At 44.3% G+C, this 23,857-nt stretch overlaps 1 protein-coding gene across 2 annotated transcripts; it reads right to left on the reverse strand.

Moving 5' to 3' along the window:
* Nucleotides 1-1,717: 1,717 nt before the first annotated feature.
* Nucleotides 1,718-21,904, reverse strand: fgf13b (fibroblast growth factor 13b). Of its 2 annotated transcripts, none has more exons than XM_084028249.1 (5): nucleotides 21,772-21,904; nucleotides 17,346-17,456; nucleotides 14,703-14,806; nucleotides 12,188-12,386; nucleotides 1,718-3,091 (listed from the first exon to the last, which is right to left on the reverse strand). In XM_084028249.1, the coding sequence occupies exons 1-5, from the start codon at nucleotides 21,800-21,802 to the stop codon at nucleotides 2,952-2,954; spliced, it is 585 nt and encodes a 194-aa protein (XP_083884375.1). In that variant the 5' UTR covers nucleotides 21,803-21,904; the 3' UTR covers nucleotides 1,718-2,951. The 2 variants fall into 2 exon arrangements, with proteins under 2 accessions (XP_083884375.1, XP_083884374.1); XM_084028248.1 differs by lacking the exon at nucleotides 21,772-21,904 and adding an exon at nucleotides 17,968-18,744.
* Nucleotides 21,905-23,857: the final 1,953 nt, after the last annotated feature.

Here is a 23,857-nt window from a genome sequence, read left to right on the forward strand (position 1 = left end):
TACAGAAATCAGTATTGCCATTATGTTGTCTGCATGCGTTACTGTGCACAGGTAGAGCCATAGACAGGTAGAGCAATAGACGGGTAGAGCCATAGACAGGGCTGCATCTTTAATAGAAACACGATTGTTGCCTCTCCCATTTCGTGCGCGTGTGTGGCACGCGCGACAAGCAACAATTGACTGCAGAGAAAATGTTTGTTTTTAAAGTTAAATGGCGGAAAATATGGTTGAAGCAAAATTTTTTCGTTTGACAAACGATTTTTTTTTCAATACGTTTGAAACGTTTGGACTTTGAAACGCTTCCGAGTAAACTTGTTGGACTCACGGCCATCGGAAATACTCGTGAACAGCATACTGGAATACAAGTAGGCCTACCTGCTCAATCCGAAGGACTATCAATGATGTACACTCGAAGACATTCTTCACTCGAAGGGGTCGAGTTTGTTTGATACGTTTGTTGGAGCGGATGATGATGATGATGATGATCGTAAGTAGATTTTTATTTACTCTTTACCAACATAAACACCCAGAAACCAGTTTGTAGATCCTGAAATATTAAAAGCTAGAACAGTTCTGCTGCATCGCTCTGTATGGATTGAAATCTGAATCTGAAGAATTAAAGGCTCACTTCACCCTAAAACAAAAAGAGAAATGTTTCACTCAGCCCATCACTTATGGTACATGCAAACGGATGTAAATATTATGTTCCCAACTCTAATTCCCCTCCTCCCACTACAATGAAGGTGAATGAGATCTCATGGGCCGTCTCTGTCTAGAATCATTGTTTCTGAAAACCCAGAAGCATCACTGTCACCACGTTTAGGGACTATTTCTTCACGTAACAACGGCACAACATTCCACTCCATCGTAGTGAGGTCGATATCACAAAACCTGGGCAAATAAATGGGAAACTGTTTGCTGGACACTCCAGGAAGGCTGAGCAACAGGGGCGGGGTTAGGGGATAGCTACTTGGGCTCAAGCCCCGGATGTTTTTGCCAAAGCCCCGAATGTTTACAGTAGGGGGAATGTCAGTTTATGTCAGTCTCCCTCCCCTGACCGCACCGGAGTCTGAAGCGTAGCCTCCTGCAGTGCTGGAGTCCAACAGAGAGGCAGCAGCAGCAGGAAAGTAACCTGCGTTCATAGCCTGCCCAGCCGGGAAGAAGTGTGTCCTCTCTCTCTTTCCTGTGTTGATACCGCCCGCGGGTTCAAATCAACATGTCAGATGGACGTAGCTACATGATGGACAGAACAAAGTTTTTCTCGGCGGCAGCGCAACAACCAACAATTAATGACCAATGTCGGAACAGACGTTTAGGTCTGTGAATGTTACCGTATACATAGCCGACCCCGGTTCGAATCCAGGCTGGTGGTCTTTTGCTACATGTCACACCCCCTCTCTCTGCTGTGTTTCCTATCTGTCCACTGCTAATAAAAGGCGTATGCCAGAAAAAATCTTTAAAAAAGTTATAGTTTTTGCTAGATGGTTTTCATTACCGTCAGTTGTAATAACAGTTAGCATACGCAGAATATATGCCAGAACTTTGCGCATACATCTTTCATCCCTCTGGGCTAAGCCTCGGATCTCCCATAATCCTAGATCCGCCCCTGCTGAGCAAGATGTTGTTTTTACTGACGAACCGTTTCTATACACCTACATTCGATTTAATATCTAATATTTAATCTAATATCAATTAATTCAACAAAACGACACAAGACTTCTTTAGAAAGAGTTTATTTAGTGCATTTCTAGTTTGTCCACAGCAGGAACCAAAATATGAAGTTAATCTGTGCTCCCATTGGTCCAGGTAGTTCTGGCTCTGGTCCAACACCATTGGTCCATTCGTGATCTGGTGCAATACTATTGGTCCAGCAGTGTTCCATCACCCTCCCATTGATTCACTAGTGTTCTGGTATGACACTATTGGCTCACTAGTGTTCTCTTTAGGTCAGGAACACGTAAGACCAGGAAGAAAAAAAACAACAGAAAAACGGACCTTCGGCATGCTGCTACTGAGCAGAAGTCCACAAGCTTCCATGCAACAACAACAAACAAACAAACAAACAGCAAGGGACGACAACGACAAACGGAAAGAGAAACAACAGCATTGCTTGTAAGAAGTAAGCATGGAAGCATATACAGTAAACCTTATTTTAACCTGCTTAAGCCCTCAGGAGGTTTGTCTGATATACAACAGATCTTAAAAAGGTAAAACCCTCCCCCCTCCCCCCAGACACACATACACACTCCTACTGCAAGCACAGCGTGTGCTCACACTCACGCAAACACGCACACACACAGGCGCACCTGCATGCAAACCAATGTGCAGTCCTCATATGTGTACAAGGAATACGTTTGTCATTTTTAAAAATATGACTTAACCCCATGAGCTCTGTGTAAACGTAGCATATGGTAGAATAGATAAAAGACTTCCCTCCGTTCTTTCACTCTCGTCACTTCTGACTCTCTTGCCACGTTTCCTTTTCACTGCAATAACTTTAGTTAACACTTGGTCTCTTTGGTTCTCTGTAACAGTCTGTTTATGTGACTATGTGACTGACTGACTCTCTGTTCCTCCTTTGTCTTACTCCTTCTCCCTCCCTCCTTCTCTGGTTTATGATACAGCAGGAAAAGTAGTCGAGGGAAGAGATTCACAGGTCCTGTCCCTCTGGAGACCAGAGCAGCAGAGCCAGGCGGATTGATTGTCCTTGATTTATTTACATCAGTCAGTCACAGTGGGCTCCGTGAAGTGGAAGAACACGTTCCTGTCCTCCTCCTCCTCCTCCTCCTCCTTCCCCTCACCAGCCTGGTGTGTGGGCATGTCGGCCTGAGATCTGTGTGTGTGTGTGTGTGTGTGTGTGTGTGTGTGTGTGTGTGTGTGTGTGTGTGTGTGTGTGTGTGTGTGTGTGTGTGTGTGTGTGTGTGTGTGTGTGTGTGTGTGAGGGGTGGGGGCTAGGATAAGTCATTGTTGCTGGGCGACTTCCCTCCACCGTTAAGTAGGGCCGAAGCGCTGCGACTCTTGGTCGGTGTGCCGCTGCCTGACCGCGAGAGTTCTGTCAGGTCGTGGAGAGAGGGCTCCCTATACATGGCCACTGCACACACACACACACACACACACACACACACACACACCGGAGACAAGAATCGTTAATTAAATGATTAGGTTGTTGGTAAAACTGAATCACTCATGCACGTTCAGGCAGTCGGGTACATTTGGATGCACAATGTTCACATGATAACTGAGAGGTTTACGTAACTCCAGATTCTAGGAGTATAGGTGTGACCCTCAAATAGCTGTCACTTTAGGGTTTACCCCCTCCTGTATCGGCAGTCCATCTGATTTTTGTTCACGCCCTCATGCTCTGTACAGGCCTCTCTCACGTCTGCACTTGTGCTACATAACAGCTGTTCTGCTCCCAATTCAAACCAGCATTTCTTCGGCTGACGTGGGAGGAGCCAGAGAGGCCCACAGCTTAGACAGCGGCAGCCATACGCACAGAAACATTAGTGACGCATTGTCAAAAATAACTTTGCACTTTTTTAGTATTTATTTATTGTATGGGTTAGGGTTAAGTATGGAAGCTATCCGAGGAAATGTGTGGTGTGATGTCTGTATTTAAGCTGTTGTGACACTGTAATTTCCTGTAAAGGATTATTAAAGGATCTATCATGCTGCAAGTCGCTTGTCTTTCATCGAGGATAAGGGGTTAATCTGTGATTTTCAGGAAATTAATGGCCAGCAGTCTTAATATTTAATTGTTGCCATCACTGAGCATAATACTAAGTTATTTCCACTATTTTCATGCATTATCATCACTAAAGCCCAAGTTATGCTTCCGCGTCGACACAACGCAAGGGGGCTTGCGGACCCCTTACGTCCTTGCGGACCCCCCTTAGCGGCATTGGCTGTGATTGGTCCGCTAACTACATCCGCTGGAGACCGCTTTCCGGTTTCCACTCATAAACTTTTAAAAGGCTACTTTTATTGTTTGCACCTCGTTTTATTGTTTGCACCTTGTCGCTTTTGCACAAAGAAATAAAACACCAAGTTCTGAAAAATTGTGGATGTTTAAAGCCAGAAAGTAAACAAATAGGCTATAACGAGGCTAACGACGATATATGTCAAGAGTCTCGGTCGGTCGGTCAGTCTTTACAAAAAACATAGCGCCCTTTACCGGTGTGGCATTGAATTGCATTTCGACATGTAAACCCAACGCAGAACCATCACGGTCTCCCAGCAACTGCGTGGCCGTTGCGTGATCACTGCGCGGAAGCATAATCAGGGCTTAAATTCTCCCTGATCTACATTCCAGACTTCTGGAAAAAATTTCCAAAATAGTACATTATGAAGAATAAAATTCATATTATGGAAGCTTATGGAGTTTTATTTCATTAAAAGAAAGAACAAATATGTATCTTTATCTCATTTAAATCCCATTAGGATCATCAAGTGCCCACATAGTCATTTGGGGGTCCAAATATGGGGTTCCAAAAGACTCACCTCTGCCCGAAAGGGTTTTTGGACCCCCATAAAACCCCCACCAGTGGTACCATACCCTTCAAATTAATTTTGGCAGGAGCAAAGTTCCTAAATATAACAAATAATTCTGTTGAGAATAAATATGATCATTAATCGTGGTGCTAGGGGCACCACAAAAGTGAAAAATCATGCCGTCAAATTGTTTTAGGACTTTGGTGACCCACCTCTCACCCAAACAGTAAGGAATGTTGGTTCTGAAGAATTGTGTAGTACAAACTACTATGAACTAACAGACCAATTTTCAGCCTTCTATCACTATTAGAACAGAAGTTATGGGCCTCCAAAAATGCCAAAAAATTAAATGTGAAATTCCAATGTGTCAAAAAGGGGTGTGGCACTTGAAATTCAAATGGACGCCACAGGCAAACCTTTTGAGATATTGACCTGAAACTTCAGATTCCCTCATTTGGTAACATAAGGCATATTTTCACCGCCTTTCAGCTAAATCTCAGATGTACCATGTACATGGTACCCCGATTTTGGCTGTTTTCACATGGAATGACCCATAAGTAACCGTTTTAAATTACAGAGAAGCTACGTAGAAACATTAGCATTAATTTGAATTTGTGGTTGTCTCCAGGATTCAGTCTCTCTTTTAGCTGCGTTTTGTTTTCCATTCATCTCTGAAGGACATATCTGGTCTCTTTTGCTAAATAGTAAGCTGCAGGAATGAGTCATAAAACCTCTAAATTCGTTTTTGCACAACTGGTTCCAAGTGTTTTGTTTTGTTCTACTGCATAAAATAGAAAAAAAATCCCACTCTTGAATTTTTAAGCTTTAAAGGTCATTTTGATCCAATTTTTATTTAAATAAATAATAACATCCATAGAGTTTTTAGAAATGTCCAGAATCAAAGTATCACTTGTGAAAAAAAACATTTGATTGTGAATTAATTAATCATTTTTAAAAATGTTGTTGGCCTGTAATGAATGTTTTGTTTTCTGTGTAGATGTGTGACGTGTGGCTGTGGCTTCTAGCAAGGCTTGTGAGCCAATAGAATAACGGCGTTGGGTTCACGTGGTATCTCTGCGGGTCAGGGGTCAAGAGTCTTTGGGGTTGCCTGTTAGTGTGGGAAAAACGAGAAAATGGCTGAGTTTGACATAAGCGGGCTGCATTTTGGTACCAGTCCCAAGTGCTAAGTACTGGCAACCCATTGAGGGCGCATGCCTTCGAGCAACAGCTGTGTTGTGACGTGAATGCAATGGAGTGCAACATCTAGTGGCTGGATGTTATCAATGCTGTCAATAGCACCTTTAACATGTTAAACATGTTACACGTTGTTTTAAAAGAAAGACAGTTGCTAACAATTGACTTAAAAGGGAATAGCTAAATATCCTCAGGCCGAATTAGTTTGTTGTGGTGGCGGTGACGTGGAGTTGTGCGACCAGTTGTTGTGTAATATGTCATCCCTGCAACGCTGCAAGCCATGTTCACCAGCTAGGAGCCATCTTTGTCTGCCTGCTGTTTGCTGTTGGCAGGAAGCGTACAGCAGGTTTTTTTAGGGCTCGTCCCCTGAAAACAGCTGCCTTTCACATTCGTGGCAGCCTGGAGTCTTTCCAAATCACTATACATGGTGTATTTACATTTCAAAGTGCACTTTCTTACATTCAAAGCCATGAAAAATGCACTTTGATGAATATGTCATAATTCTGTCCCTACATAGTACATATCTACATCTATGGAGAAAATACTGCACTTCCCACAATGCAAACAGATCCTGTTACCTTCACATGAGCGTCTGGATTGAAGTGGGAGAGATTCTGTTGGAAAATATATCGTCACATATTCCCATGCACCGATCAGACGAGAGTAGAATGACAATCGTAATCAAAGTCTTATGACCGCGGTGGATTGTTTGCTTATGGTGGATTGTCTGGTTAATGACCAGCCATCAGCCACTTGGGAGACGACCTCGTTTGTCCTGGCAGCGTCCGCTGAGCTTCCAGCAAAATCAAGAATTCAGTTTACCTCAAAATGACTTTTTGATTGCACATAAAACCTGCCTGGTGATATAATGGCTGGCTTAGCTTTCTGAAACGACCCCAAGCCATTCAAGCGTGCAAGAATAGAAAACATGAAATCTCCCCGTTCCTCACGCGTGCTAACGCGGTCTGTTGCACCTGCGTGCTCCGTATTGATCTAACCTGCCACACTGATCTACACACCACCCCCTGTAAACTTGATTTTTCCTGTTTCTCCGTGATAGTCGCTACAGGCTGTGTTTTTCTCTCTAGCCTAACTCTGTTAATTTAACGTAGTTTCCCTGTTCAGCGGCTAACTACCGCCAAGTTTAAACTAAGCACACGCTATCCCTGCTTCAGCAGACACATCGCTCACTCTCTGAGTTGCCTCGCTAAATTTGCTGTTGTTTACGCGCTATCTCTGCTAGCAACTTTAGCGCAACAGCTAGCCTAGCGGCTACGATGGCTTGTCTCTGTCCCTGTCCTCTTTCTCTACTCTCCTGCCCGGTGTGTCTGATGTTCAGCTACTACTCTGCCTCCTTTACTGATAAGGGTACATGTAATAAATGTAGTTCACTTTTTGCTTTGGAGGCGAGGATAAATGATTTGGAAGCGCGGCTCCGCACCAACAATCCTCCGTCGGCTAGCGCTGTAACCAGCCAGCTGACGCTAGCTGTACACGGTGAGGACCGACATAGCGTAGCAGCTAGCCGTCCCCCGGCAAACCCCGAGCAGCCGGGAGGCTGGGTGAATGTCCGAAGGAGGCATAGTTCTAAACCGAAGCCCACGGTTAACCACCATGTTCACGTGTCTAATCGATTTTCCCCACTCAGCGACACATCCGCTGAGAAGCCAACTCTGGTCATTGGCAGCTCCATAGTGAGACACGTGAAAATAGCGACACCAGCGACCATAGTCAAATGTGTCCCAGGGGCCAGAGCGGGCGACATCGAAGCTCAATTGAAACTGCTGGCTAAGGATAAACGTAAATACAGTAAGATTGTTATTCACGTCGGCGTTAATGACACCCGATTACGTCAATCGGAGGTCACTAAAATTAATGTTGGCTCGGTGTGAATATGCAAAAACGATGTCGGACTCCGTAGTTTTCTCTGGTCCCCTGCCAAACTTTACTAGTGATGACATGTATAGCCGCATGTCATCTTTCCACCGCTGGCTGTCGAGGTGGTGTCCAGATAACGATGTGGGCTTCGTTAATAATTGGCAGCCTTTCTGGGGAAAACGTGGTCTGATCAGGAGAGATGGCATCCACCCCACTTTGGATGGAGCCGCTCTCCTATCTAGAAACATCGCTGATCTCATTGGTAGTCCTAAAACATGACAAACCAGTGTTGAGACCAGGAAGCAGAGTTGCAGTCTTACACACTTCTCTGCGCCTCCTTTAGAGCAGTCACCCACCCAAAACCAAAACCACATAAGAACGGTGTCTGTCCCCCGACCAACCAAATTGATATGGTCCAACAGAAGAGGGATTTCACATGAAAACCTAATAAAAATGAGCACTTCCGATGTAGTAAAACAAAATAAGAGAATTAAAAGTGGACTCTTAAACATTAGATCTCTCTCAACTAAAGCAGTATTAGTCAATGATTTAATATCAGATAATCATATTGATTTATTCTGCCTGACTGAAACCTGGCTGCGTGATGAAGACTGTTTGCTTAAACGAAGCTAGTCCTCCCAGCCATATTAATACAGTGGCAGCCATTTTTGATTCAAGCCTGTCAATCAATCCGAAACCAAAACTAAATTATAACTCATTTGAGAGTCTGATTCTCAGCCTTTCGCACCCAAACTGGAAAACAATGCAGCCAATTCTGTTTGTTATTGTGTCCATACTCTGAATTCCTATCTGAATTATCTGAGTTGCTATCAAGTTTAGTCCTTAAATTAGATAAAGTAATTATTGTGGGGGATTTTAATGTCCATGTGGACGTTGTAAATGACAGCCTTTAGTGTAGCATTTCCTTCCTTAATAGATTCTATTGGCTTCAGTCAGAGTGTACAGAAAGCCACACTCTCGACCTCGTCTTATCTTAAGGAAGTAATTCCGCCAGTCTTGAGTTCACTTCCATGTCTTAATGAAACGGAGGACTTCTATGTTAATCTTAGTCCCTCCAAGATGGATTCTCTTATAGATGAATCTGGAAGCCTACTGCGAACGACTCTCGACTCTGTTGCTCCGCTAAAACAGAAAACTATAAAGCATAGGAAGTTAGCTCCCTGGTATAACTCCCAAACTCATAAATTAAAACAAAAATTGCGTAAATTTAAAACCATCTGGCGCTCCACCAAACTGGAAGAATCCCGCCTAGTCTGGCAGGACTGTCTTAAAACGTATAAGGCTCTCCGTAATTCTTTTCAGTACTGTAGCCAGGCTGACAAAGAGTCACAGCTCTACTGAGCCATGCATTCCTAGAGATCTTAGTAGTAACAACTTTATGAACTTTTTTAATGATAAAATTCTAGCAATCTGCGACAAAATTACTTGCATCTTGCCTTCAATTGGAACCGCGTTACCCTCAAACTCAGGAGTTTTAGAACTAGCATTAAGACCTGATATACAGTATATTTAGACTGCTTTTCTCCAATCAACCTAAACCAACTAACGTCAATGATCTCTTCTTCTAAACCTTCAACCTGTCTCCTAGACCCGATACCAACCAGGCTACTGAAAGAAGTCTGACCCTTAGTTAGCGCGTCGCTATTAGATATGATCAATGTGTCTTTATTAACAGGCTATGTGCCAGTCATTTAAAGTAGCTGTAATTAAACCTCTTCTTAAGAAGCCTACTCTAGATCCAGGGGTTTTTATCAAACTACAGACCAATATCAAATCTTCCTTTTCTCTCTAAGATCCTTGAGAAAGTAGTCGCCAATCAGCTGTGTGACTTTCTCAACAATAACAGTCTACTTGAGGACTTCCAGTCAGGATTTAGAGTACATCATAGTACAGAGACAGCTCTGGTGAAAATTACAAATGACCTTCTTATTGCTTCTGACTGGACTGGTTTCTGTCCTTGTTCTGCTAGATCTTAGTGCTGCATTTGACACCATTAACCATGAGATTCTAATATGTAGACTGGAAAAATGAATTGGCATCAAAGGAAACGCATTAAGCTGGTTTAAGTCCTATTTATCCAATCGATTTCAGTTTGTGCATGTCAATGAAAAATCCTCCAGGCACACTGAAGTTAAATACGGTGTTCCTCAAGGTTCTGTGCTCGGACCAATTCTTTTCAACGTATATATGCTTCCTTTAGGCAACATTATTAGAGGACACTCTATAAACTTCCATTGTTATGCTGATGATACTCAGTTATATCTATGGATCAAGCCTGAAGAAACCAATCAGCTAGTTAAACTCCAGGCATGTGTTGATGACATAAAATCCTGGATGACCTGCAATTTCCTGATGTTAAACTCCGATAAAACGGAAGTTATTGTACTTGGGTCTAAACTCCTCCGAAGCTCGCTGTCTAAAGATATAGCTACTATTGATGGGATTGCCATCGTCTCAAATGCTACGGTAAGAAACCTTGGAGTTATCTTTGATCAGGACCTGTCCTTTGACTCGCATATTAAACAAACTACAAGGACAGCCCACTTTCACCTGCGTAACATTACTAAAATTAGGCCAATGCTGTCTCAAAAAGATGCAGAAAAAAACTTGTCGATGCATTTGTTACCTCAAGGCTGGACTATTGTAATTCTTTATTATCAGGCTGCTCTAATAAATCTCTTAAATCTCTCCAGCTGGTCCAGAATGCTGCAGCTCATGTTCTGACTAAAACCAGAAGAAGGGATCACATTTCTCCTGTAATAGCTTCTCTGCACTGGCTCCCAGTAAAATCCAGAATAGAATTTAAAATCCTTCTCCTCACTTACAAGGCTCTTAATGGACAGGCACCATCATATCTTAAAGAGCTCATTAAACCCTACTGTCCTCCTAGAGCACTACGCTCTCAGAATAAAGGGTTACTTGTAGTTCCTAAAATCTCCAAAATTAGAACAGGGGCCAGAGCTTTGAGCCATCAAGCTCTTCTTCTGTGGAACCGTCTTCCGGTTCTGGTTCGTGAGGCAGACACTGTTCCTACATTTAAGAGTATGCTTAAAACCGTTCTCTTGGACACCGCTTATAGCTAGGGCTGGCTCCGGTTTGCCCGTAGCCAGCTCTTGGTTAAGCTGCTATAGGCCTAGACTGCTGGGGGATTATAGTGACACACTGAGCCTCTCTCTCTCTCTCTCTCTCTCTCTCTCTCTCTCTCTCTCTCTCTCTCTCTCTCTCGCGCTCTCTCTGTGTATGTTCCCCCGGAGTCCTTGTGTTCTCTTGCCTAGCAGGTCTCCCTGGACCACGGTGGAACCTGATCCTGACTGCACTGATGATGTGGTCTTGTTTGCCTCTTACCGCCAGTATTTTTAATTAAAGTAATTGACTAAAATCGGCATCTCTACTGTTACTAACTTGACTACTCCCGGGATTACTCCCGGGAGTCTGGCTATGCTTTCTGGTCCAGCAGAGTCCACTGAGGTCCTGACCGATGCAGACTGCTAACTGGTCTGATGCTGGAAACACCGCATTCTAGCTCCACCTGCCCGCTATGTGACTGCTCAACTATCCTGCTTTTTGGTCTACGGCGACGTGGTTGGGATGGATCCATCTCGGCGTGGCTGTGCCTGCTGCCATGGACTACTACTGTTGATACTATTGTTACTGTTAATACCACCACTACTGTTAATGCTACTTCTACCATACTACCAACACCAAATGCAGTTGGAACCCAAGGGCCTGGGCTGCACGAGATTTCTGCCTAAAAGCCTATTAAGGCAGTTTTTTCTCGCCACTGTCGCTGCAACGCTTGCCCCTGGGTGATGTTGGGACTTTGAAATTGTGTTGACTCTTGAAATTTTGAGCGTATTCTAGTCCTGCTCAATGTGTTAAGTGTCCTGAGATGACTTCTGTTGTGATTTGACACTATAAATAAAATTGAATTGAATTGAATTGATGTAGGCTCCTAATGAAAACAGACAGAACACCGCCACTCAAAGCACACCTGCAGATTCAATTTTGAATGTTCGATTTTATGAGCAATAATTCTGGATGCTTGTTGCTTTTTTAATCATGAATATTTAAAGATCCCCATCCAGATGTTTTTTTTTTCTTCGTCTCTGGATACTGCTTATGTTGTTATGAATATTTAACATTTTAGAGGAATACATCCATTATGAAACCTGATTTTTTTTTTAGATTTCAGGCATATAAAATTGCCCTAATGAATAATAATTTGTCTGATCAATAGCCATATAAAGTACCAAACATTCCACCCACTCCTTCTCCCTCACTGAAATCTAAGTTTAATTTTGAAAGTTTAACCTCTTTTGTGTGTATGTAACATAAAGTTTCACGTTACCGCCACAAAACTGTGAGCTGAATAATGGATCACTATTGACTGCTGGACTATTGTGTTGGAAAATCCTTCGTGTATGTACTGAGATTACAGGTGAGCACAGAGAAACATTCCCTCTTCAGTGAATGAATGTAAAAAAAAAAAGGTTTCTTGTGTCAAAATCTCTTCAATGTTCTAGAGAAATTATTTGGAAAGCCGGTTTGTTGTTTCAAGGCTTTAAAAGTTGAATTTGAACAGTTGGCGGCTGACTAGCTTTACCTTTGAGCGGTTTGGGGATGAAGTGTGCAGCGGCCTTATTCTTCTTGACGTGGTTCCCCTTCATGATGCCGCCCTCCTTGTTGAGTCCGAGGTACCAGGCCCGACCCGAGGCCTGCTGCCGGTACAGCATGGAGGAGTAGGTGACGTAGTAGTTCTCGAACACCGACTCCTTGAACTTACACTCGGGGGTGAAATGTTCCTTAGGGGGAAGTGTGACAGATATTAGAACAGACCATCAAAGAAAGGAGACAAGAAGGTGATCAGGCGACATGACGAAGCGTTCGCTGCAGAGAGGCAGCTGAGTCACGCACCGTATGAGTTTGTAAGGGCAACTCCATTAAAACGTGTTCCATCCTTCCTCCATATTGCCATCAGCGCATTCATCCATCAGTTGGTCTGTATATGAATCATTATCTCCAGCGGGCAGGAGGCCCCAAGAACACACCGCACCAACTTAGGACAGCTGACATTAGCATTTCCTTATTCCTCCATCTCCATAGCAACTGGCTACTCCCTTGAATACCAACCAGCCCACTGAGAGAAAGATGATGCCCAGGTTGCCGGAGGAAACGGGAAGATACAGAGAGAATGAATACTCTGTGTTCATGAAATGTTGTGTACAGTGCCTTGAAAAAGTATTCATACCCCTTGAACTTTTTCACATTTTGTCACTCTACAACCACAAACTTAAATGTATTTTATTGAGATTTTATGTGATAGACCAACACAAAGTAACACATAATTGTGAAGTGGAACGAAAATGATACATGGTTTACAAAAATGTAAGCAAATAAAAAGTGTGGTGTGCATTTGTATTTAGGCCCCCTGTGTCAATACTTTGTAGAGCCACCTTTCGCTGCAATTACAGCTGCAAGTCTTTTGGGGTATGTCTCTACCAGCTTTGCACATCTAGAGACTGAATTTTTTGCCCATTCTTCTTTGCAAAATAGCTCAAGCTCAACCAGATTGGATGGAGAGCGTCTGTGAGCAGAAACTTTCAAGTCTTGCAGAGATTCTCAATTGGATTTAGGTCTGGACTTTGACCGGGCCATTCTAACACATGAATATTCTTTGATCTAAACCATTCCATTGTAGCTCTGGCTGTATGTTTAGGGTCATTGTCTTGCTGGAAGGTGAATCTCCTTCCCAGTCTCAAGTCTTTTGCAGCCTCCAACAGGTTTTCTTCCAGGATTGCCCTGTATTTAGCTCCATCCATCCTCCCATCAACTCTGACCAGCTTCCCTGTCCCTGCTGAAGAAAAGCATCCCCACAGCATGAGGCTGCCACCACCATGTTTCACAGTGGGGATGGTGTGTTCAGGGTGATGAGCAGTGTTACTTTTCCGCCACACATAGCGCTTTGCATTCAGGCCAAAAAGTTTAACTTTGGTCTCGTCTGACCAGAGCAACTTCTTCCACATGTTTGCTGTGTCCCCAACATGGCTTGTGGCGGGACTTCTTATGTCTGTTTTTCAACAATGGCTTTCTTCTTGCTACTCTTCCATAAAGGCCAGATTTGTGGAGTACACAACTTATAGCTGTCCTGTGGACAGATTCTCCCACCTGAGCTGTGGATTTCTGCAACTCCTCCAGAGTGAACATGGGCCTCTTGGCAGCTTCTCTCACCAGTGCTCTCCTCGCTCAGTCTGTCAGTTTAGGTGGACGGCCATGTCTTGGTAGGTTAGCAGTTGTGGCATACTTCTTCCATTTTTGGATGATGGATTGAACAGAGCTCCTTGAGATGTTCAAAGCTTTGGATAGTTTTTTATAACCTAACCCTGCTTTAAACTTCTCCACAACTTTTTCCCTGACCTGTCTGGTGAGTTCCTTGGTCTTCATGATGCTCTTTGTTGACTAGTGTTCTCTAACAAAGCACTGAGGCCTTCACAGAACAGTTGTATTTATACTGATACTAAATTACACACAGGTGGACTCTATTAACTAATTAGGTGACTTCTGAAGGCAACTGATTGGACTGCATTTTATTTAGGGGTATCAGAGTAGAGGGGGCTGAATACAAATGCACACCACACTTTTCAGATTTTTATTTGCTTACATTTTTGTAAACCATGTATCATTTTCGTTCCACTTCACAATTATGTGTTACTTTGTGTTGGTCTATCACATAAAATCTCAATAAAATACATTTAAGTTTGTGGTTGTAGAGTGACAAAATGTGAAAAAGTTCAAGGGGTATGAATACTTTTTCAAGGCACTGTAGATATGGGAGGCTCACACACTGGATTCTAACACCCAGTGGCAGCTGACTCACAAGGCAACACTGTAGTTGGAGTATTGATGGGATGATAATGACACTGGTCAGGCTGAGAGCTGCTGCTTCATCACTCAACCTGACCCAAAGAAGAGGTTTCAGTCCCTAAAGGTCTGTAATAATGATGAGGATGGCACTGGTGTGTGTGTGTGTGTGTGTGTGTGTGTGTGTGTGTGTGTGTGTGTGTGTGTGTGTGTGTGTGTGTGTGTGTGTGTGTGTGTGTGTGTGTGTGTGTGTGACCTACAGAGGTGTAGAGGAAGCCTTCGTTGTTCATTGCCAGATAGAGTTTGGTCTGGACGCCCTGGATGGCCACCACACGAAGCCCCACCGGGATCAGGTTGAACACAGCTGTGCGTACACACATAAATACACAGGCACACAGCAAACAAACCAGCACTCACAGAGGGAAACAGAGAAGAAGGAAAATCCTCATCAATGTCCATGTAGCATGTGGTATGATGTGAGAGAGGCTATTTCACAAGGTCATTGGGTGCTAAGGCCACACTCACGGTTTTATAGCCGGCGTTAAAATGTGGGATTAAAATAAGTAAAGCCACAGTGTCCGACTTTTTCTACTATCACAAATGAAAATATTCCGAGTGGAGATACATTAATGATTATTTATATTAGCAGCTAATCTGTCAACTGTGTTTTCTATAAGTTGATGAATCATTTAGTCGAAAAATGCAGTTTCGATTGAGCACAACACAAAGATGTTCAATTTACAATAATATAAATAATTTAAGAAACTAAGATTGGCGCAAGTACTAATAATAAATGTAGTTGAATCATTTTTTATCAATCAATTAATCAACTAATTGATCAATCATCTAATCTTCTCACAACTAATTCCTACTTTTCAACATGTAGAGTAAAGGGGAGATTCCCGAGTGTGTTGACACTGAAAGGTCCACGGTGCTTTAATCCTAAACATTTAAAAAGTTGCTCTGATCTCCAAAAAAAAAACATGCTATAAAATTGTATATTATTTTCCATCACAGTGGTCATCACAGAGTTAAATCTTTTAACCAACATCAGTCCTTGTTAATGGAAAAAATTTGAATTCATTTTCAGAATTCAGGGCTGTTTGTTTACATTATGCCACAATTGTTTTAATGGGGTGCAAAATGTAATAATTTGTGTAATAATGTTCTGTACAAGCCCTGTGATAGACTGGCGACCTGTCCAGGGTGTACCCTGCCTTCGCCCAATGACAGCTGGGATCGGCTCCAGCCCCCCCGCGACCCTGAATACAGGATAAGCGGTAGACAATGGATGGATGGATGGATGTTCTGTACAATGATTACAAACAGCAGCAAAAACCATCGTGGAAACCAGGAAAACAGCATGTATTTGCCCCACAGGGCAACACATGAAAACATGGCTCAATCTGGTGGACTATAAATGCATGACTGCATCAAAATCATCCCAAAATCCAAACGTCCCGGGTGGAAGGTCAACGGTGTTACCAGACTGGGTTCCACACAGACTGAAAACAATGATTACAGGCATGTCAGGTGAGCAGATAGAGCATATATATAACCATATATTGTGTGTACTGACATATGACATCACAGCAGTGATCATTGTTCTTTCAGTAAACGCAAGCAAAGCACTATTTCTATGTTTCTAGTAAAAGAGAATCTGGACCGGGACGTAATGACTCCTGGCAGTTTGATGAGCTGGGCCCTCGTTTAATTACTCATTTAGCCAACCGTGTTCTTGATAATGACTGCGCTTATATGGAGTCCTGGATTACATGGATTATCCATTGAAACCAAGTCACCATTGACTGATTTCACATGGATGGGCGTCTGCATGATGTATCCACCATGTCATCATCTAATTAAAGAACATGCTGCCTTTTGCGGCCCGTCTTTCTCTTTCTCGTCTACACAACAGTTGAAGGCCTGAGAAGGAGCCGAGATTAAAGCTCGACGCCGCCGATAGCATCTGTGTGAGGAGAGTGGCTGCCATCTGAACCGCAGCAGCAGGATTCAATTAGCCGTTTCAATCGTATGTGTGAGAGAGAGAAAATGTGTTGACTGGATCACTTCAAGTATCTTTTGCAACGTGCATCCTGTGGATAGATGATGGATTTCCTCAACCAGTTAACATTTAACACAGATTGCCGTGATACCGTCTGACGTGGAGAAAAAGCAGCCTCCAGTTTCCTTATTAAATCACTCGATCACACTCAGAGTGACTCTCTGAGATTAAATCCCCACATCAGACAGGTTTCCACAGAATTAAGTTCATCAATATGTTGCAATTTTCCTTCGTGTTTTGATGTAACATTATTGAGATTGAAAAAAAATAATAACTTTCAGGTACTACACAGTATTATATCCTTGTATCGCCAAAGTAAAGTATAGAGGCTCTACACATGATTGAACTTGTTATTTCTCTCTACAGGCATAGAAAAGCAGTGAACATGCATTTATAGGACTATAATTATAATTGTTACCAGTGTTGTACCAGTAACACAAATTTGTCTTTCCATTTGTTTGCTAATTAAAGTCTCTTGGTTTTCCGATTAAGTGATTAGTCAATGAATATGTAATAATCATAATATTAATAGATTTTTTGTTTTGTCATTTTCACAAGCAACAATATATTAATTATTATTTGCTTGTTTCACTATCTCAATTGTGATGATGTGATGTTTTTCTCTGTCATATATGATAGTAAACTGAATACCTCTTGGGTTTGGGACGGTTGATCGGATAAAACAAGCATTTTGAAGATGACCTCTGGCCATTTTTTCACTATTTTCTGACATTATATATATCCAGAATGATGAGTTTTGACTCATCAGCCCATTAATCTTCAATGAAAATACTGGTGAAGTTGATTTTTGAATCGGTAGATGCAGAGTTACACTTACCATAGGTGCTGTCTTCATCCTTGGTGCCATCGATGGTGCCGTCAGGCTGCATTTGCAGCTGGAAGCCCTGGCGACTGGAGAGCCTGGTCACAATGCCCTTTAACTGGGGCTCTGAGGAGCAGAGGAGAGGAGACTCATTAACTGCATTCACTGTGCAATCAGGAAGAAGCCGGAAGTGTCAGAGGAGCAGGATCCGTTTACATTTCCAATCGCTGGGCCTTGTGGGCCCAACGTCGCTCCCTGACCCCTGTACATGCCGCACGCATTAAATCACACAAAGAACTGACCCATCTAACACGAGTAGCTCGAGCTCTGCTCTAATGGGATCCTGTTTTAATGAGACCCCGTCAGCTGTCACGGATGCTGCTACATCACATTGCTGCAGCGGGACAACACAAAGTTATTCACATGTGATGTGGTGTCATGCAACAGGATTAGTCCCGAGGCCCGCCAGGAGGAGACTATCAGGGTGAGGAGTGATGGAGTGATGAAGCACCGGCCTCGGTGATGAGAGAAAATGGTGTTGGTTGGTGGTGATGATGGTGATGATGCTGCTGCTGAAGATGGTTGAGGTGGTGCTGCGGCCCGTGGCTTCCCCACTTTGCTCTCATCACCGTCAGACCTGGTGGTCGCCTTCTCTTCCGTTTCTTCCTCGATCCAAACAGTTTGACACGCGAGAACACGTTCAGCTTGCTCGGCTTCTCGTTGGTGCCTTTGCTGTTGCTCGGACTGCCGCTGCCGCGGCAAGCGTTCGCCTTCTCCCGCTCCCTCGCCTGCCGCTTCTGGCGGATCAGGGAGCTCGCGATAGCCGCTGCCCGGGACATGTTCCCCCGGCGGAGTGCAGCGAGGCTGCGCGTCCCGGTTCGGATGGGATGGAGGGGTGTTCACGAATAAGGCGGGTGGAGGTGTGTGGGGTAGTGGGAAGGAGGTTCTACACCACCCACGGCTCAGTTCGCATCACACACCGGCCGCTGCAGTCCCGTGGTTTTAAAAAGCGTCCAGAACCCTCCATCGGTGCGTCCGGGCGCTTCATGGACTCGTCAAACAAACCCCGACGATCCGCCAGCGAGTGCACGTTAATGACGCCGCTTCGCGTCTCCCCCGACAGGGTCCGAGTGGCGGAAGGTGTCCGGTCCTCCCTCAGGTGATTCTCCTGGCCGTCCCGAGAGACGAGGACGAGGGGGTGCGAGGGGATCCAGTCCGGTTCCAGGTGACGGATCAACAGCTTCCAGACTAGTGCGAGCAACAGCGGGGTTTGTTGTTGATGATCACTGCAGCTGCCGCTTCCTCCGCCGCCGCCGCTGCTCTGCACCTCCTCGACGCTGTCGGTGACAGAAATGCAGCAACCGGGATGTTTGTCAATGAAACGGCTCGGGGCTCGGAGCTCAGTGGGATCATGATGCATGCAGCCGTGCCGTTCAACTGCTGCAGCCCTGCCCGCCCCGAGGAAGAACAACGAGGGGGGGAGGCATGTGTACGTGTGCGCGCGCGCGCGTGTGTGTGTATGTGTGTAGGTGTGTATGTGTGTGTATTGGGGGGGGGGGGGGGGGGGGGGGTCGTGTGGTGCGATGAGGGCGTTTGGACTGCTCTTCCACCTGTAGCCCTGAACCCCACGTGGCATGATATTTACATGTTGCACTGAATACTGATGTGTGATAGGCAGGGGGGGTGAGGGGGAAATGGAAGGGATGAGGGGAGACAGGCAGGTGAATTAATGAGAGGAGGACTAATGGAAAAGGGGGGCAGAAGGGAGAAAATGAGATATTGAGTGTGTGTTTGTCTGTGTGTGCGCGTGTGTGGGAGGGAGTGAGGGAGAAGCTTGTACACAACCTACAATGGGAAATGGAAAGATGAATGCAAAGGGAGTAGAAAAATAAGGAGGCGAAAGAGGGAGAGAGAGAGGGGGAGGGAGAGAGAGAGAGGGAGGGAGAGAGAGGGAGAGAGAGAGACATCCAAACAAAGGCTGGGGAAAGAAGAGGAGATATTGCAGGCTATAAGGCTGGCATCAAACATTAAAGCACAATATGAGGAGTAAAGACAGAGAAATGCAAGTGAATGAACAACAATGGAAGATAGACAGGGACTTGATGTGTACGCGTGTGTGTGTGTGTGTGTGTGTGTGTGTGTGTGTGTGTGTGTGTGTGTGTGAGAGAGAGAGAGAGAGGGAAAGTGGGGAAAGGAGGGGCTCCCATCTTATTTTGGTGCAGAGGTTCACCACTGCTGAAAGGCTGCAGCGTGTGAGGAGATGGATAACGGGGACAGCGCTTCAGTCCGGATGAGCTGTCGTCTCCAGTCCCCTCTGCGCTCGCAGCACACTCGGTCTACAGCAGCAAAAAAGAACATGCATGCACGTCGACCGGCCACAGGCGAGCCTCCGCCAGAAAACCGATGCACAGCTGTCAGCAGCAGATACAGCTGCGATGACACGGCAGAGACAAAGAGCCGGCTGACTCACAGCGGAAGGTGGACCTGTGGCGCCGAGCAGCAGGCAGAGCTGGCGCATGCTGTTCACCGGTGGGACGGGCAGTGGAAATCGATGGCTGGAGAGCAAGAGGACGTGGGGAGCACAGCAGTGCATTACCTGACTGAACGGCAGGAGAAGTCAGTACCCCGCTGTGAGAATAAACCAGCGGCTGCAGGAGAAAGGGATGGACTGTGGACCTGGGGTCAGGACCTGGGGTCAGGGGCCTGGGGTCAGGGGCCTGGGGTCAGGACCTGGTCATGGAAGTGGAGCCTTTAGCCTGCACCTGAATGAAGCCGTTACCTATTGCCTTCCAGTTAGGTAAGACCCTTGTAAATGTACAGATTAAATATAGTTTAGGTGTTATGGTACACCACAACCCACAATGCCGCACAATCCCCGTGGAGAGAGACTACACTTCACACATAATTTCATAACCAATCTCTGACGTCATCTAAAACATCCAAAATATGAAAGCAAACATATACAAGCAGTGTAACAGAATGACTGGAGGAGGCCTTCATCTTTCATTTATGAGCTCCTTTGCTTTTAAAACCACAACACGTGCCCCTAAAAGTAAAAACCATAAAGACGAGAGGTAGCAAAATGTAACAATACTAGCTGCAGGGGAAACAAACTCCACGCCGCCTCTGAGGAGCATCAACACTGTCTGTGTCTCAGCCTTTAGGTTTAAATCAGCACAATAACAAATGGAAATGTTACAGAAAACACGCAAATCAATACGCCAATCACTGGAAACATGCAGCCAAATAACACAGGGAAGAATTAGGAACAGATTTGTTTTGCAGGATTAGAAAACATCCCAGTAAAATAAATAAAGTGAATGGATGGATGGCGTTGATTGTTGCAGTTACACAATCAACTGAAAAAACTGGGTTTTAAAGGTGCATCGGAGCTGTTGCATCTGTGGGCTTGTCTATGATTTAAAAGCCCGTAAACGTCCTGAAGGCTTGGTCGGAGCACCTCCTAAAGGCAGTAGAATATGAGACATAAAAAAAGAGGTTGGAGGGAGTTGAGTTTATTTACAGTAAATATCCAGAGAGCTTTTATGTCTGTGATTCAGTCTAACCATGAATGCCAGTTAGTGTAATCAGAAACCTGGCGGCAGTATTCCTAATAAAGATGAACATTAACCGCTGAGGCCTTTAGAGGGTCGACCATGAACAGTGTGCTACACTCTTTGTGTCTTTGTTAAAGTGCTGTGGAGTTTGCTTGAGTCAGTTTAATTCAGGTAAACATTTTGAGTTAAAGGTTTTTTCAGTTCATCTTATTTTGTTTGATGTAAGAAACTGCCCTGCCGACAGAGTCTGACAGTAAAAGGGATTAAGTGCAAAGATTTGAGACTTCTTGATTCTCTGATTTATTTAGCACCCCACAATTGAGACTCACAATTCTACAATATTTTAAAAGTCGGAGATGTGCGACCTGCCCTGTGAGTGAGGAGAACGCTGACAGGGCTCAAGTCCTGCAATGCTTTGAATTGATTATCGAGGCCACAAGTGATACAGCAGAATAATATTGCCTAAATAACAATGCCATTCATTATGAATGAATGTAAAGGAGTGCAAGGAGCTAATAAAACCATTGTTCGGAGTCCAGCCTTCCCCGCCAGCAGAAAGGCGCACCCGGCGGTGCTTTCAGCACCGCAGACAGCGCCTTGAGATTTCCTCACGTTTCCAACACAAGTTTACCTCATATGTGTTTGCATTATTTAAAACACAACATAAAATTGAAAATTTAACATGTTAAGGTTGAAAACTAGCTGTATATGAACCGTCAACAAAAGCACCAAGGCAGGATGTTAAAGCCCCTTAAGGGATTCTATTGACCTCAACTCTTCCCCCCTTCATGTTCCCAACGCTTTACACAGAGTTGTGCTAATACTCGTACAGCTTCTTCTAACACTTGGCAGCGGGACCGCCGTGCAGCCCCTCCCGGTCCTACCTGAGGTCGATCTGCGGAGAGGGAAACTCATGCTGCGCCGTGGAGCTCCGGAGCCGTGTGTTCATGGATCTCCTCACATCCTGTTGTGCGCCGCTCGACGAAAAGAGGAGGAATTACCGAAGTTGGAGTCGGAGAATTCTCCACGGCATTGGATGCATTAAGGCCGCGCACATGGCGTTGACGGGAGATCATTACAGAACATTAGAGGCCATTAAGCCGTTGGAACCGGTCATTAAAGATTCATCACAAGGCCCCGCTGATCTGGCACAATGAGAGAGGGAGGCAGCCGGCAGGCCCTCCCAACCCAAGGAGCTGTCGAGGAAGTGTGTGTGTGTGTGTGTGTAGTCGGCCTATCAGTAATAGTGGTGATCTCCCAGCCTTTAACTTTAACCAACATTTCAACCAAAACCAATCTGTCAATCGACTAATTGGTTTATTGAATGGGTTTCAACAGAAACATAAGAAGACTAAGAAAACAATATTCCAAACATAGGTTAACTTAGTGTTATTTGCCTAACAAAATATAATATTGCCATTATTTCTCTCTAATATATATATATATCTTCTATTCTAACAACAACAACAAAAACACACAAAAGAACCGGACCTTCTGAAGGGATTTAATATTACATTGAGTGTGAATCAGCTTTGATGAAGAGCTGAAAGAGATTCTTTCTCATTTCATCAATCTAAAGTTTACCTTTTATATTGGAAAAAGATAATTAAATAACCTTAAATCTCCTTAAGGGAACACAAAGGGACAAACTGCATGTTAAGGCTCTAAGCATACAAGTTATAACACCTAAGGGAGTAAGAACCAAGTTGAGACAAACACAAATGCACAGGAACACACACACACACACACACACACTCACTAATGGCTTTCAGTGGGGTGCGGGCTACCCTCAATCAATGCACACAGCATTACTGTATATAGTAACTCCAGTCCAGGATTACACACGAGTCTACCAGGCCACACATAACTCTACATTATCAGCCATTACATTGCTGTTGCAGAGCTTCCTGGGCAGCCGCCTGTTAAAACACAGCAGCATCCATACTGCTGAGATCATACTAAGTATTACAGATTACAGTCTCCGCTTGTGTGTCTCTGGCAGCACAGTCCTCTTTAAAAGCTAGTGGAGGCAGCGAAGCAGGATGTGGCTGGGAAACATGCACACTCAGCAACTTGAGGAGTGAAGTTAATAGAAAAAGAAACCTCAAGGATATTGGAGGGAAAAAAACTTTGTCTCATTCAGATTTTTCCAAATCTCCACGAGGCTACAACAAAAAACAATATTTTCTGGATAATTGTATTGTTTATACCCACATGATTGTGACATTGTGCTGTGGCTTCCTGATGAGGAAATAACTATTGGTCAAGCAGACTGATTGGCTCGTTTTCTTTTCTTCTTTCTTTCTCCATCTTTCCTTCCTTCCCTCCTTCCTTCCTTCTTTACTTCCCTCCTGCCTTCTTTCCCACTCTCCTTCCTTCTTGCTTGTCTCCTTCCTCCCTTCTTTCCTTCTCCCCTTCCTTCCTTCATTCCTTCCTTCCCTCCTTCCTTCTTTACTTCCCTCCCTCCTTCCTTCCTTCTTTCTTTCTTTACTTCCCTCCTTCCTTCTTTCCTTCTCTCCTTCCTTCTTACCTTCTCTCCTTCCTTCTTTACTTGCCTCCTTCCTTCCTTCTTTACTTCTCGCCTTCCTTCCTTCTTACCTGCTCACATTTCTTCTTTACTTCCCTCCTTCATTCCTTCTCTCCTTCCTTCCTTCCTTCCTTCCTTCTCTCCTTCTTTACTTCCCTCCTTCCTTCTTTCCTTCTCTTCTTTCTTCTTCCCTTCTCTCCTTCCTTCCTTCTTTACTTCCCTCCTTCCTTCCTTCATTCTTTCTCTCCTTCCTTCTTTCCTTCTCTCCTTCCTTCCTTCGCTCATTCCTTCTTGCCTTGTCTCCTTCCTCCCTTCTTTCCTTCTCTCCTTCCTTCCTTTATTCCTTCCTTCCCTCCTTCTCTCCTTCCTTCTTTACTTACATTTACATTTACATTTAGGTCATTTAGCAGACGCTTTTGTCCAAAGCGACTTACAATAAGTAC

The sequence above is a fragment of the Eutrigla gurnardus genome (genome assembly GCF_963514095.1).
Source record: "Eutrigla gurnardus genome assembly, chromosome: 15".
In the NCBI taxonomy this organism is placed as follows: Eukaryota; Metazoa; Chordata; class Actinopteri; order Perciformes; family Triglidae; genus Eutrigla; species Eutrigla gurnardus.